This window comes from Canis aureus, chromosome 11 (genome assembly GCF_053574225.1).
Source record: "Canis aureus isolate CA01 chromosome 11, VMU_Caureus_v.1.0, whole genome shotgun sequence".
Taxonomy (NCBI): domain Eukaryota; kingdom Metazoa; phylum Chordata; class Mammalia; order Carnivora; family Canidae; genus Canis; species Canis aureus.
Genome location: NC_135621.1, coordinates 26,826,779 through 26,841,264, shown reverse-complemented (window position 1 = coordinate 26,841,264; position 14,486 = coordinate 26,826,779). Strand labels below are relative to the sequence as shown.

Here is a 14,486-nt window from a genome sequence, read left to right as displayed (position 1 = left end):
TTGTAATATAACAAATAATAGTGTACTTTAGAGATACCCTTTAGCTATCCTGTCTTATTCTCACTGTGCACAGTCAAGATAACAGAGCAGTTTTCTTAAAGTGTATGTCATCAAGAATCTTACATTTTTCCTCTTAATAATACAGTGCACTTGTGTGGCCCTTTATCTGGGTTGTCCTTCTGTCAACTTAAAAAGTGGTTGAGCTGTTAGCAGCTCTTTGCTATTTTCACTGGAAAATGGTGAATCAGCTGCTTAGTATGTTCATCTCAAGTAGTATTCCAGTTTTCTCTACATCATTTGAACTTTGTAATCTAAAATGGCACTTTCTATAAATAAAGCATATTCATTCCATGTGCTGTAAATTGCACGTATGTTATAAACCTACTCTTGAGAGGCCATGCTTCATTAGGTTCATAATAAAGTTGCTTTTCACATGATGTTTTCAAACATGAACTCCCATCTGGAATGATCTAAGAAAGTAGATTAGATGGTAGTTATCAGAAGGGGAGGTGGAAGGAAACAGGTGATGGGGATTCAGGAGTGCACTTGTCATGATGAGCACCAGGTGATATATGAAGTATTGAGTCATTGTATTATGCACCTAAAACTAATATTAGACTGTATGTTAACTAAAATTAAAACTTAAAAAAATAAAATAGATTAGATTTCCCCCCTTTGGGTTTCTGCTTACATCTTTAAATGAAGCTAATATCTATCTATTCTTCATTCATATTTTGTTACCTAATAGTAGTTCCTCTTTTTTCTTCTTCATTTCCAACCTTCAAAAAGGCGGAATACTACCACCTGCTAGCTGAGAAGATCTATAAGATCCAGAAAGAACTAGAAGAAAAACGAAGGACTAGACTACAGAAACAAAACATGCTACCCAGTGCTGCAGGCATGGTGCCAGTTTCTATGAATCCAGGGCCCAATATGGGGCAGCCACAACCAGGAATGACTTCCAGTAAGTGCTTTTTATTAGTTATTTTGGGGAGAAATTGGTAATAAAATGGTTTCTAACCAAAGTCATTAATTTGCATTAGCTTATGTACTTATTCTAGAGTTTCTGAATGACCCTTTTTTGCCTTTGCAAGGAAACGAATTCATCTTCTGGTAAAAGCAGTAACTGAAGAGTATATTTAAGATTTCTAGACATACAATAAGTATTTAAGTTTTGATAATCTGGCATCATTTTTAGAAGCCCAAGATACTCTTCTCTCAAAGTGGCATGTAGAAAATGATAGCTCAGAAGTTTACAGTGACTTGCATTTGGTAGCCATCCTAGATGTAGGCCAGGCAAATTCAAGGGCTCCACCAGCTTTAATACATCCTAAACTTGCAATAAATACCATGTTATTTGACATTGTCACATCTTCTTGACTCAGTATGTTTGAAGGCTAAGAACTATTTATTTCTTAGAACTGTTTAAAATTCATCTTGACAGGTAAGAGCCTTCTCAACCTCATGAATTAACAATATAGCCAGCATTATTATACATTCCCTTATTTATTCACTGGCTCATTACGAGGTTTCAAACAGTGAAATGAGGAGTTAGGTACACAGTGGTGAGGAAGAACATAGGCTATTTAAATAAATACAGATAAGCCTGTATTTCATGAGTCAGGGAAAACTGACTGCCATAGGTTAGATAGTGCCATCTGCGCCAGCAGGTGTCAAGTCATAGGTCAGGATTTTAGGTGGGCTAAGAAATTTCATCTGCCTCAGGCCTTGAAGTAGCAATGTGGTGAACTCCTGATTGCCACTGGCCTTTAGCAGCCCTATTTATTAAGTGCAGTATGCTGGATACATGTTCTCATTGGGCCATGATGTCAGAAGAATTGAGAAGAGCAAAAGTGTTTCTGGCAGGGGAAGAGTAAGCATGGAGACCCACTGGCATAGGAAGGGCAGCTGTTTTTTCAGTAGGTAGGAGAGCAAATGTTCAGAAACAAAGTCAGGACTAGAATTGAGACTGATTCAGTGCTGATGGTCCAAACCAGGACAATAAGGAAGGTATAGAGACAAGTGGGCAAAACTGAGATATTTGGGTATGATAGAACTTTCTGAAGTTCCTTAGAAATTTGAGCCAAGTCTAAAGGTTACAGATATTAAATTGTGGTCTTATGTTAGAGGAAAAGCACTATGGTAGGTAGGAACAAATATTAGTGGAACTGAATAACCCTACATATATGTTGACCTTTAGCCTATACTAAATCTGGCATTTTGTAGAATGAGATCCCTGCCTTATCCCATATGCAAGTTGACTGTAAAAGAATCAGAAGTTTTAAATTTTAAACAAAAAATTTAAAGGAGTACACAAAATGTATTGAAGAAAATATAAAATGAAATGAGAAATGCCTTTAAATAAGATATTACCTCGGGCAGCCCTGGTGGCGCAGTGGTTTGGCGTCGCGGTTTGGCGCCGCCTGCAGCCTAGGGTGTGGTTCTGGAGACCCAGGGTCGAGTCCCACGTTGGGCTTCCTGCGTGGAGCCTGCTTCTCCCTCTGCCTGTGTCTCTGCCTCTCAGTCTCTCTCTCTCTCTCTCAATGAAATATATAAATCTTAAAAAAAAAATTAGATATTACCTCAAAGTTTTGAAGAAGAAAACGACTACAGAAGATTCCATAACATAATTAATGAGCAAACCAAGGAAAATATTTTCAATATTAAAGGTGCTAATTTCCTTAATATGTACCTTGGGGAAAAAGATGAAACATGGAAAGAAAAATGGGAAAAGAAAATGAAAGAAAAGTAAAATCAGCATGACCTTTTGGGGGTCTCTAAAGGTTAAAATGGCTATTAATGACTGTATAGCAACGTGGCTCTGGAATACACTGTTGGTGAGAATTTATTTTATTTTATTTTTTTGTTATTTTTTTGTTCGTGGTGGTGAGAATTTAAATGGTTTTTTCATTCCCTTGAATCCAGTTATGTTTCTAAAAATTTAATTTTAAGTACTATAGAATTGCACAGAAATATTCACAATAATATATGCATTGCTAAAGTAACCACACAGCTGTACACTAGAACATTTTAATTGAGGCTTCTCCAGAGCATTCACTTTTTACCCAAGCAGTTGGAAGGTTGAACAGATTTAACCAACCATCTGGAGCCCTCTACTTAAAGGTGAAGGTCAAGGTGTGGCTGCTAGAGAAACCACTCTAAGGTGTTTCCACCTACCCTCTTGAACAAATAACACACCCTGAAGGAACTGCTCCCTGTTATATAGAGATAAATAAGGATCATAAAGGATTCATCCTGTGGTCTTTGTGTGGATAATTAAAGCTCCAAGAGAAATTAATTATAGAAAAAGGAAACGTTTAAAAGAAAAAAATTACACAAAAGGGAAGGAAAGCAAAAAGACAGCAGAGAATCGAAAACAAACTGGAAGAATTGAGTTTAAAACCAGATTGGCAATTAAAAAAAACACACAAGAATTAAAACAGCTTTATTTAAAAAGGTACAGAACATGGAGTGGCTGGCTGAGTCATTTGAGTATGCAACTCTTGATCCTCAGGGTCATGAGTTTAAGCCCCACATTGGGCTGTAGAGCTTACATGATGAAAAAAATTGGTAGAGAGAGGATAGATATATAGAAAAAAAGATTTGAGAGATCCAGTAAACCTAATATTAGGTACTCTTGCCCCATTTTACCAGTAAGGAACTGAGGCATACAGAGGTTGCCTAACTTGCCATAGTTATACTGTTAGTGAATGGCAGAACCAAGAATCAAACCCGGGCATTCACAGTCTGTTTAAAACATGAAGATATGTTAAATAGAATTGTAAAATAAAAGATAGTTTTCTTGAAAGAAAGGGCTTAATTGTCCAACCTAGCTCACCATTGTCTCAACATAAAAGTAGATGAGGAAACATCCAGAAAATAAAACCAAACCATATTAGAAAAGGGTGGTTAATTTGACCACATTTAAAAACCCGAAGCGCACCATAGGAAGAAACTATTTATTTATTTTTTATTTATTTATTTTTAAAAGATTTTATTTATTTATTCATGAAAGACAGAGAGGCAGAGGGAGAAGCAGGCTCCATGCAGGGAGCCCAATGTGGGACTCGGTCCCCGTTCTCCAGGATCCCAGCCTGAGCCAAAGGCAGGCGCCAAACCACTGAGCCACCCAGGGATCCCCAGAAACTAGTTTAATAAGATAAGCACTCACATAGTCATTGCAGGTTTTTTACAGTACCCAAGATATGTCCATCATTGGGTCAAGAAAATATGTGTGTGTGTGTGTGTGTGTGTGTGTGTGTTTGTGCGCGCACACACACCCACACCCACAAATACTATTCAGTCATAAAAAAAGGTAAGTCGGATCCCTGGGTGGCGCAGCGGTTTGGCGCCTGCCTGCCTTTGGCCCAGGGCGCAATCCTGGAGACCCGGGATCGAATCCCACATCGGGCTCCCGGTGCATGGAGCCTGCTTCTCCCTCTGCCTGTGTCTCTGCGCCTCTCTCTCTCTCTGTGACTATCATAAATAAATTAAAAAAAAAAAAATTAAAAACAAAAACAAAAAAAAGGTAAGTCTTGCCATTTGTGACATGGATCGCCCTTGAGAGCACTGGGCTAAGTGAAATAAGTCAGAAAGACCTACCATATGATCTCCCTTTTATTTGGCATCTTTATGAAGAAAAATGAGCTCATAGATACAGAGAACAGTTTGGTGGTTGTCAGTGGCAGAGTGGGAGTGGCAGTATGGATGAGGTGGGTGAAATGGATGAAGGAGATCAAAAGGTACAAACTTGCAATTATAATGAAGTTCTGAGGATGTGTAAGGTACAGCATGATTACTATAGATAATAATACTATAGTAGACCTTTGAAACTTGCTAAAAGAGGCGATCTTAAAAGTTCTCATCACAAAAAAAAAAAAAAAAAAAAAAGTTCTCATCACAAGGAAAACAACTCTTGTTGCTCTATATGGTAATGGATGTGGAATAGACTTGCTATGGTGATCCTCTTTTAATATGAATAAATATTGAATCACGTATACCTAAAACTAATATATTGTCACTTACATCTCAGTTTTTTAAAAGATAGACAAATGCAGTGGGAAATGTGGACAACACAGTTTTTATACTCATTTAATGTGATCTGTCAAATTTGTAGGAATTTATTTCTACCTCATTTTTATATTTGCATGGGAAAATGATTGTGGGTACAAGGAAAGATTATGGAAGACTTAAACATTCTAATTTTTGTATTTCTTTAAAGTTTTTTTTTCCCCAAAGAGCATGCATTAAATAATCAAAGGGTGGCTATGGTAGGTATCTGTATTGGCCTAGAAAGATGTTTATAATAAGTGTATATAAACAACATATATGTACAGTCTGAAAATGATGAACCTAATTGTTAGGTTGAATAAGAAGCTGACTCCTCAGTTTTTTGCAAATATAAAAACTTCAAGAAAGTTGACAAGTATGTATGTTATCTGTGTAGTTTCCCAGAAATACTAACCTGTTAATACTGGTTTCTGATTGTCTGATATATGTACTTTGCATTGAGGTTATTTAATGTGAATGAGAAGTATTTTAATGAATGGTTTTATACATGTATGTATATGTATTTTTAAAAAAATCTCTAAATAATTAATTACCAGCAGAATGTTCCTTCAAATGTTCATCAGATAATCCTTATGATAAGAGGATTTAAGACCTCTTTAAAGGGCCAACATGGGTTTTTGGACACATTTATACAATTTAGCCAACAAAAACCAACATGTGCATCATGGTTGTAAATGAAGGTGTTAGGTCTAGATGTAGGCCTAGACCTAGAATTAGGTTTTTGTTTTTTCATTTGGTTAGTCTCACATATTTGAAAAGATTTGCATTAGGATATGGATTTCTGGTTTCCTTTAAGAAGGGAAGTATCTAGCAGATTTGGCTCTCTCACCCACAAGGGTACCACAGTCTCTAGCTAGAGTATTGGCTGCTTATTATAAGAGTTGCGATTTCTTCACTTCATCCCCGTCACTCCCTGTTTCTGTTGCTTCCGATGCCTAGTCCTTCCCGTTCATTGAAACTAACTGCCTTGTCTGGTCCCTGCTGGCATTTACCTTGCAACACCTATCCATATTACAGGAAAAACATTCTTTATGTATTAGGTGAAAATCTTTTACATAAAGCATATATAAATACACATGTGGGAGATTAAAACTATAGAGGTTTATCTGTCTTATATTCTCTAATTTTTATGTAGTGAGCATAGGTTATACACGTAATTTTGTAAGTCTTGCACAAGTGTGGGTAAGAGTATATGAATAAATGTTCAGAATTCTCTCCAGTATTCCATTTGAGTGTGTTTTAGTTTTATATAAGCACAACATTAGTGGAAAATCCTAATGGATTTAATTACTTGAATTACACTCAACCACTTAGTTGTATGATCATTTTTGTTGCTAGTTAGTATAGCACACTTGCAGAAGTGACAGAATTCGGAGTTGTCTGAAGATAGTAGGCTTCTCTTTAGAGCATGGTCTGCCACAAGGATACCTGAGCTTGAGTGCACAGCACTTTGGGTCAGCAGGGGGTGTCCAGGCTAGAGTTAGGTCACTGCAAGCAATCCTGTCTTTTCCCAGAGTGCTATAGAAGTATTTTCTCTGCACCGTAATATGGAAAAGGTTGGGAAGCACTGTGCTGGAGGATGTCCGGATAATCCAAGAAACCATTAGAACTTATATACTTTTGATCCTTGAACAGCCCAGGAATTAGGGGCCCTGACCTCAACACAGTTAAAAATCCACATAACAACTTTTGAGGTCCCCCACAATTTAATTATTAATAGCCTAAATTGTTGACCAGAAGCTTTAGTGAAAACACAAACAACACATATTTTGCATGTTAAATGTGTTAAAAACTATTCTTAAAATAAGCCAGATAAAAGAAAAACATTAAACTGAGAAAATCCTGAGAAATATACATCTACCAAAAAAACCCATGTATAAGTGGACTTGTGGAGTTCAAATCTTCAAGGGCCAGACTGTATATTTTGATACCATTTTTAAATTATTTCTACTTTTGTATTCAAGAGGTGCATGGTATATAGAGCAGTATAACATGGATTATTTAAGGTCACTGTTCACAGTGGGTTTGTGCACATAAAAACAAATAAGGGTACACAATCAGATTTGGTCACTGAACAAAATCTGTGGCTGTCTCCTCGAGGTGTTCTGCTGTATAATAACCAAAGCATACAGCTTAGTCAAATAGTAGCACATTAAATGCTCTAGTAGCCTTTGTCTCTCTTTTTAATGGAAGATTTTACATTATTTTTACATTATTTTCCTGTCAACACTGAAAGAAAGCAAAGATTTTATACTATAACTATATATATATACTATATAACTAATTATATAATATATATAACTATATTATATATACTATATAACTATAACTCTTTGGAGGCTTTTCTTATATTCCAGAACTAACATAACATTTTCTTCAGGTTCCTAAGTGTATACCTTTATTCTTTATAGATATAGGCCAAATTTTTCAAGATGCTACTAAAAATACTTTAGTGGGGTTTTTTTTCTTTTCTTTTTCTTTCTCTTTTTAGTATTATTATTATTTTTTTTAGTGGAAGGGCCACTGACTAAAAGATGATTTTCTAGGGGCTCCTGGGTGTCTCATTCAGTTGAGCATCTGCCTTCAGCTGTGGTCAAAATCCCAGGGTCCTGGGATGGAGCCCCACATCGGGCTCTCTGCTCAGTGGGGAGTCTGCTTCTCCCTTTCTCTGACCTTTCTCCCTGCCCATTTGTGCTTTGTCTCTCTCAAAAATAAATGGATAAAATCTTTTTTTAAAAAAAGGGGGGAAAAAAGATTCAGGCTTCTGGATGGCCCAGTCAGTTAAGCATCTACCTTTGGCTCAGGTCATGATTCTGGGGTCTTAGGATCCAGTTCCTTATCAGGCTCCCTGCAAGCGGGGAGTCTGCTTCTCCCTCTACCCTTCCTCCCTGCTCATGATCTCTTTCTCTCTCCCCCCAATATATAAATAAAATCTTTAAAAAAAAAAAAAAAAAGACTTTGTAACCATTTCTCTGTTCTACCCTAGATGGCCCTCTTCCTGACCCATCTATGATCCGTGGCAGTGTGCCAAACCAGATGATGCCTCGGATAACTCCACAGCCTGGTAAGTTATGAAAGAAATCCATGTATTTAATTAACCATGGTTTTGTTGTTGTTGTTGTTGTTTTTAAAGTAAGCTCCATGCCCAATATGGGACCCTGAAATCAAGAGTGCCATGCTCTACCGACACCGGCCAGGTGCCCCAACCATGGCTTTTTAAAAAAAATTTTTTTAAATTTATTTATGATAGTCAGAGAGAGAGAGAGAGGCAGAGACACAGGCAGAGAGAGAAGCAGGCTCCATGCACCGGGAGCCTGACGTGGGATTCGATCCTGGGTCTCCAGGATCGCGCCCTGGGCCAAAGGCAGGCGCCAAACCGCTGCGCCACCCAGGGATCCCCCCAACCATGGCTTTTTATTTAAAACAGTCTCTGGGGCGCCTGGGTGGCTTAGTGGTTGAGGATCTGCCTTTGGCTCAGGTCATGATCCCAGAATCCTGGGATCAAGTCCCACATCAGGCTCCCTGTGGGGAGCCTGCTTCTCCCTCTGCCTATGTCTCTGCCTCTCTCTGTGTCTCTAGTAAATAAATAAATAAAATCTTAAAAAAAAAAAAAAATGAAACAGTCTCTGGTGTACTACAAAATTATTCCTGCCACCTTGATTCCTGCCTCAGGCCAGCAGCATGTATCATGATAACCTATGAGATCAGAACACGTTTTGGAGTTGGAGCCCAAGGAGAGAGGAAGGGAGAGAAGGAGGGGTGGGTATAGAGCACAGGTTGGCTGGCAGGTCAGGTAGAAAGTCATGAAATGATCAAGCATCCATTTAAAAACAGCTGGTCCAGGAACACCTGGGTGGCTCAGGCGGTTAAGCATATGTCTGCAGCTCAGGTCATGATCCCAGGGTCCTGGAATCGAGCCCTGCCTGCATCATACTCTCTCTGCTCAATGGGGAGCATGCTTCTCCCTCTCCCTGCCATTCCCCCTGCTTGTGTTCTCTCTCTCTCTGTTAAATAAATAAAATCTTGAAAAAATTATAAAATAAGATAAAAATAATTTTTAAAAAATAACTGACCAAGATTAATTTTATTCCAAGAACTTATGTTAATTAAGTGTCCTTGTAGCTGAGAATGAAACCAGTTCATTCGCAGTTAAAAGCAGGTTCCTTGGGGGTCCCTGGGTGGCTTAGCAGTTTGGTGCATGCCTTCGGCCCAGGGCGTAATCTTGGGGTCCCAGGATTGAGTCCCGTATCAGACTCCCTGCGTGGAGCCTGCTTCTCCCTCTGCCTGTGTCTCTGCCTCTCTCTCTCTGTGTCTCTCATGAATAAATAAAATCTTAAAAAAAAAAAAAAATCTTAAAAAAAAAAAAAAAGGCTCCTTTATTTGTCCTGATAAAATGTTACAGAATCAGAATTCATTCTAGCTCTCCAATTCCATGAAGGTATTCAGACCTAATATTTTGTACTCCTAGGTTTGAATCAGTTTGGCCAGATGAGTATGCCTCAGCCCCCAATTGGACCCCGGCAAACCTCTCCTCTTCAGCACCATGGACAGTTAGCTCAGCCTGGAACTCTCAACCCAGTAAGTTTGACATCTTTGGGCATTTTGGCCTTTACCTAACATTGAAAAATCCTTTTTGTTTTTACTTTGTCAACAACAAACAAACCTTACAGTCGTTTAAACAGCTAACTATAAGTGATTAAACTTTAAGGTTGATTTTCCTTCTGCAATTCTATTGTATTTGGCCCTTATTATACATGTGATAAATGATTATATATGTATTTTAGAGATGAGAATAGTTACTTTTTTTAAAGTGGAGTAGGAGAAAACTAAACCTTATGCCACAATTAGGTAGTAAATACTATAATCCCTAGTTTTCATCTATCTCTATTACCTATAAATTGTTTTTAGAAATTTATCCTACAAAATAATCACTAAGGTACCAAAAGGCTGTAATTTGGAGAAAATTCATGTTAAGGATCTTGTGTATACTCTTATTTTGAAAAAAGGCCATATCCTGAATGTACAATAGGGGGTTCATTATGGTTAAATTATGGTACATTTGTAAATTGAAATGCTCTATAAGCATTTCAGAACTTACATGGTGGCATAAAAGCTGTTTACAGCTTTAAATGAAAAACCAAGTTTCTGAAGTATATGTGTTATAGAATCCAATGTAGTTAAGAACTCCATTTTGGGAGTTGTCTAGCATAGTGTCGTGGCAGCAGACTGCCATGTTTATAAGATAAATTATCTTTCTTAGATTATGAAATTTTTGGCCTTTGGTAGTCTGTAATTCCTTTCTTTGTTAAAGGCCTATAATTTTAGAAATGAAATATAATAATCATCAAGATAAAGTACAATTCCACTAGAGAGTGCCCTCATGTCCCCTTCTACTCAGTGCCTATCCCCTTTAGACAACCAATACCTTGATTTCTATCACCATGTTTTTCAACTTCATATAAGTGGAATTACTCAGATGTACTTTTGTGTTTAACCTTTTTGGCTTAGCATAATGGCTTTGATGTTGATCTACTTTGATTATGGCAGTAATTTGTTCTTTTATTGCTAATATTCCATTTTGTGAGTGTGCCAGAATGTGTTTATTTTTTGTTATTGATGGACACGTTGTTTCTAGTTTTTACTTTTGCTAATAAAAGCTACACTAAACACTTTTTCACCCCTCTCCAAAAAGAAATGTAACAATCCTCAAATATTTGTGGACCATGAATGCTACCAAGTTCAGCCACAACTTTTTTTAAGATTTTAATTATACCAAGTATACAGTCTTACAGTTTGTGCTATTATAATATCATGAAATAAGCAGACGTCATAAAGGTGTAGTTCACTGTCACTTAACAGTGTGCAAAGAGCAGTTATCTCTGTACCTTGTCAGGTGCATTTGTGTATCAGGAGAATTGGTTTGTCTGTAAGCTCCTGGAATTGCTTTAGAGTAGGTTTGAGTCAGGCGTAAATCCTGGCATCAGAGTCCAGGGGTTGAATGCTTTCTTCTTTTCCTACCCTGCTTTCCCCTCAGCAGAGCTAGAGCAGTTGGTGATTCTAGCTATAGTAGAATAACCATAATGAAGCAATTGGTGTTATGTGTTTTTTTGTTTTGTTTTGTTTTTTCCTTTCCCTATGCAGCCGCAGCCTATGGGCTATGGGCCTCGCATGCAGCAGCCTTCCAGCCAGAGCCAGTTCCTTCCCCAGACTCAGTTCTCAACACAGGGGATGAATGTAACGAATATGCCTTTGGCTCCGACTGGCGGCCAAGCACCAGTGTCTCAAGTAGGTCTCACAGATGGGTTTTGTTTCGTTTTGTTTACTTGTTTTTGTGATTTTTTAAATGTCTCTCGATACAGGTTTTTACAGGAAAAAGTGGCAGCAAATAATCGGTGAAAATAGATGATTTTTAAGTTTTAATAAGAGCAGTTATGGAAAGGATGCCTGGTTGAGTGTCTGCCTTTGGTTCAGGTCGTGATCCCAGGGTCTTGGGATTAAGTCCCACATTGGGCTCACTGCAGAGAGCCTGCTTCTCCCTCTGCCTATATCTCTGCCTCTCCTGGTGTGTCTCTCATGAATGAATAAATAAAATCTTTTAAAAAAAGGTAAAAAGAGCAGTTACGGACATAATGGTACTCTGAACATGAAGAGATTATTTTGTGACATAGCAGTGCTGCTAATTGCTACAAACTAGGAAAGAGATTAAATTGATAGTTGTAACCATTTTTTTATAGTATTGAATGCTTCCTAAAATGAAATCTTAAGAGCTATAGTGCAGAAGAACAAACTGTGGCTCAAGAGAGCAGAGCCAGGCAGAAAATACTGTGTACTCCACCGTCCTGTGCCCCTGCAGTGGCTGAAGCCATTCTGGTGAACTTTTTTTCTGAAGCTATGCCCCCAATAACAGGATATTTGAAACATTTTGAAAAGAAAGCATATTGCATATAGTCTAGCTGTGTAAATATTTCTTTTGTGTTCTGAATTGCCATCTTACTCTGTTTCTCATTACACAGGCACAAATGTCCAGTTCTTCCTGCCCCGTGAACTCTCCTATAATGCCACCAGGGTCTCAAGGGAGCCACATTCACTGTCCCCCTCTTCCTCAATCAGCTCTGCATCAGAATTCACCCTCCCCGGTACCTAGTCGCACCCCCACGCCTCACCACACTCCCCCAAGCATAGGGGCTCAGCAGCCACCAGCAACAGCAATTCCAGCCCCTGTTCCTACACCTCCAGCCATGCCACCTGGGCCACAGACCCAAGCTTTACATCCACCTCCAAGGCAGACCCCCACACCACCACCAACGCAGCTTCCTCAAGTTCAGCCTTCACTTCCTCCTGCTCCTTCAGCTGACCAGCCACAGCAGCAGCCTCTCTCACAGCAGAGTACAGCAGCGTCTGTTCCCACCCCGACGGCGCCGCTGCTGCCCCCGCAGCCTGCAACTCCAGTAAGCACAGACTTACTTGGGTTTGGGGGAATCTTTTCAAATTGTACTGTAATGTTAGATTATTTATATGCCAGTTCTGTTCTATATTGTGTTGTCTCTCCAGTTAAACTAGAATCTCTTTGTAGTTAGGGACTTTCCTTTCCTTCCTATTCTTTCTTCCCATTATAGTACCTAGCATAGAGGGAGCTCAAAGATTCTGCTTAGGTCTGATACTGACCATTGTATCTTTTGAATTGTGTTCTGAGACTTGAAGGCATATAAGCAGGGTGACAAGGGGTAAGAATCCATAGTATGTTTAGTACACCACATAAATTTTCCATTTATGTATAATTTCTTTCAAACTGAGCTGTGGAATACTTGAGAGTGAATGAACAAAACTATAGGTTTATGAATGTCTGTGGTCCTAAGGTTGAAAATCATGACCTAAAATGAGAAAAGTATGGGCCTGGAACAGTCAGTAGCTTCCTTGTGAGAGGCTCATTATGTACATAAGAGAAATCCAAGTTCACATCTAATAGTTGCATCCTTACTAATAGAATTCTCAATAGAATTCTGTATGTCAAGGCTCAGGACTTTTTATTTGCTCACTTATATTTTATTTCTCTGTCATGTTGGTGAACAGAGAAATCCCTTGAGTCAATAGCTACTTCATAAAACATCATAAGTTAGCAACTGGTTCATCCCAGCCTCTGATATGCAAGAAATAGCAGAGTGCAGAAAGGAAACTTTTGTTTAGGGTAGTTCCTAAAAATACTAACTACTCATGAGGTTTCTTATTGGATGACTTAGGAAAAAGAGATTGCTAGTTATCCCATTAGAATGTCATGATTCAAAACAGTTACTCAGTGTGGGAGTTCATTATATGCTCTCTACTTTTTCTATACATTTGCAGCTTTTCCCATCAGAAACTTAAAACAAATAGTCAATCCTTATTTTCTTTGTTTCTCCTCTGAGGCAGTCATCTCTAAGACCCTACCCCTCACACATTGCACACAGCTAGTGCAGAAACTGGCTGTCTTTCCTGTGTATAGTCAGCCAGCCAGTGTTGCAAGTCCTCAAGCTCCTGTGCTGAAGCACAGTTTACTTCAAGGACATGAAATAGTCCAAGTATGAGAAAGCACAATAAATGAATATAATGATTCAAGTCCAGAGATAGAGGGTAAATGATGCTGTCCTATTGTGGAGCTTAAACTCTGGTTGTATCATTGGCAAACTTTTTGTTTTTTCCCTTTTTCTGCCCAGCTTTCCCAGCCAGCTGTAAGCATTGAAGGGCAGGTATCAAACCCTCCATCCACTAGTAGCACAGAAGTCAATTCTCAGACCATTCCTGAGAAGCAGCCTTCACAGGAAGTGAAAATGGAGGCTAAGATGGAAGTGGATCCACCAGAACCAGCAGATACTCAGCCAGAGGATATTCCAGAGGTGAGAGCAGGGCAAGGACTGCTGTTGGTTAGGACCTCAGTCTAGGAACCAGTTTAGCATTCTGATAATTAGGTCTCATTTCATTGATTTCCACATGAGGAAGGGTCTTTAGATATGTCCACAGGACAGAGTAAATAAGATAATAATCTTGTTGCTTTCTGGTGGCAAGTCTTTGGAATACTAAAAATGTTGACCTTGTCTTTCAGACTAAAGCAGAGGACTGTAAAATGGAACCTACAGAAACAGAAGAAAGAGGCACTGAATTAAAAGCTGAAACAAAAGAGGAGGAAGACCAGCCAAGTACTTCAACTACCCAGTCTTCTCCAGCCCCAGGACAGTCAAAGAAGAAGAGTAGGTCTCTTAGGCTCTCTGTTCCTGGAGGCTAGGGGAAAAAAAGAAAACTTTGAGTAGAATGGGATCAGGCTTCTTAGGTTTTAGAAATTGACTTTAATGTGATTTCATTTAAGCTTAGAGTCCTTTTGGCTTGGTATCTTAGTTATACTAATGTTGGAGAAGACTGTTTCTTTTTTATAGGTCAATTTCCTT

General features: G+C 38.6%; 1 protein-coding gene and 1 long non-coding RNA gene across 13 annotated transcripts in view; one reads left to right on the top strand and one right to left on the bottom strand.

Annotated features, from left to right (window-relative positions):
• The window catches only part of EP300 (EP300 lysine acetyltransferase), an 80,237-nt gene that overhangs the window by 42,709 nt on the left and 23,042 nt on the right, over positions 1-14,486 (top strand). The window contains exons 10-16 of one of the 2 annotated variants that reach the window (XM_077914376.1): positions 790-964; positions 8,057-8,134; positions 9,539-9,648; positions 11,212-11,355; positions 12,084-12,518; positions 13,761-13,940; positions 14,147-14,291. In XM_077914376.1, coding sequence (XP_077770502.1) covers positions 790-964; positions 8,057-8,134; positions 9,539-9,648; positions 11,212-11,355; positions 12,084-12,518; positions 13,761-13,940; positions 14,147-14,291 — 1,267 coding nt within the window. The remainder of the gene's footprint in view (positions 1-789; positions 965-8,056; positions 8,135-9,538; positions 9,649-11,211; positions 11,356-12,083; positions 12,519-13,760; positions 13,941-14,146; positions 14,292-14,486) is intronic. The other variant, XM_077914377.1, reaches the window with a different exon arrangement.
• Positions 10,648-14,486, bottom strand: part of LOC144323651 (uncharacterized) — an 80,183-nt gene continuing 76,344 nt past the window's right edge. For 8 of the 11 annotated variants that reach the window (XR_013389034.1, XR_013389028.1, XR_013389033.1 and 5 more), the window contains one exon: positions 10,833-14,322. This is a non-coding gene — a long non-coding RNA (uncharacterized LOC144323651). Of the gene's footprint in view, positions 14,323-14,486 lie in introns of all 11 variants that reach the window. The other 3 variants (XR_013389026.1, XR_013389030.1, XR_013389024.1) reach the window with 3 other exon arrangements.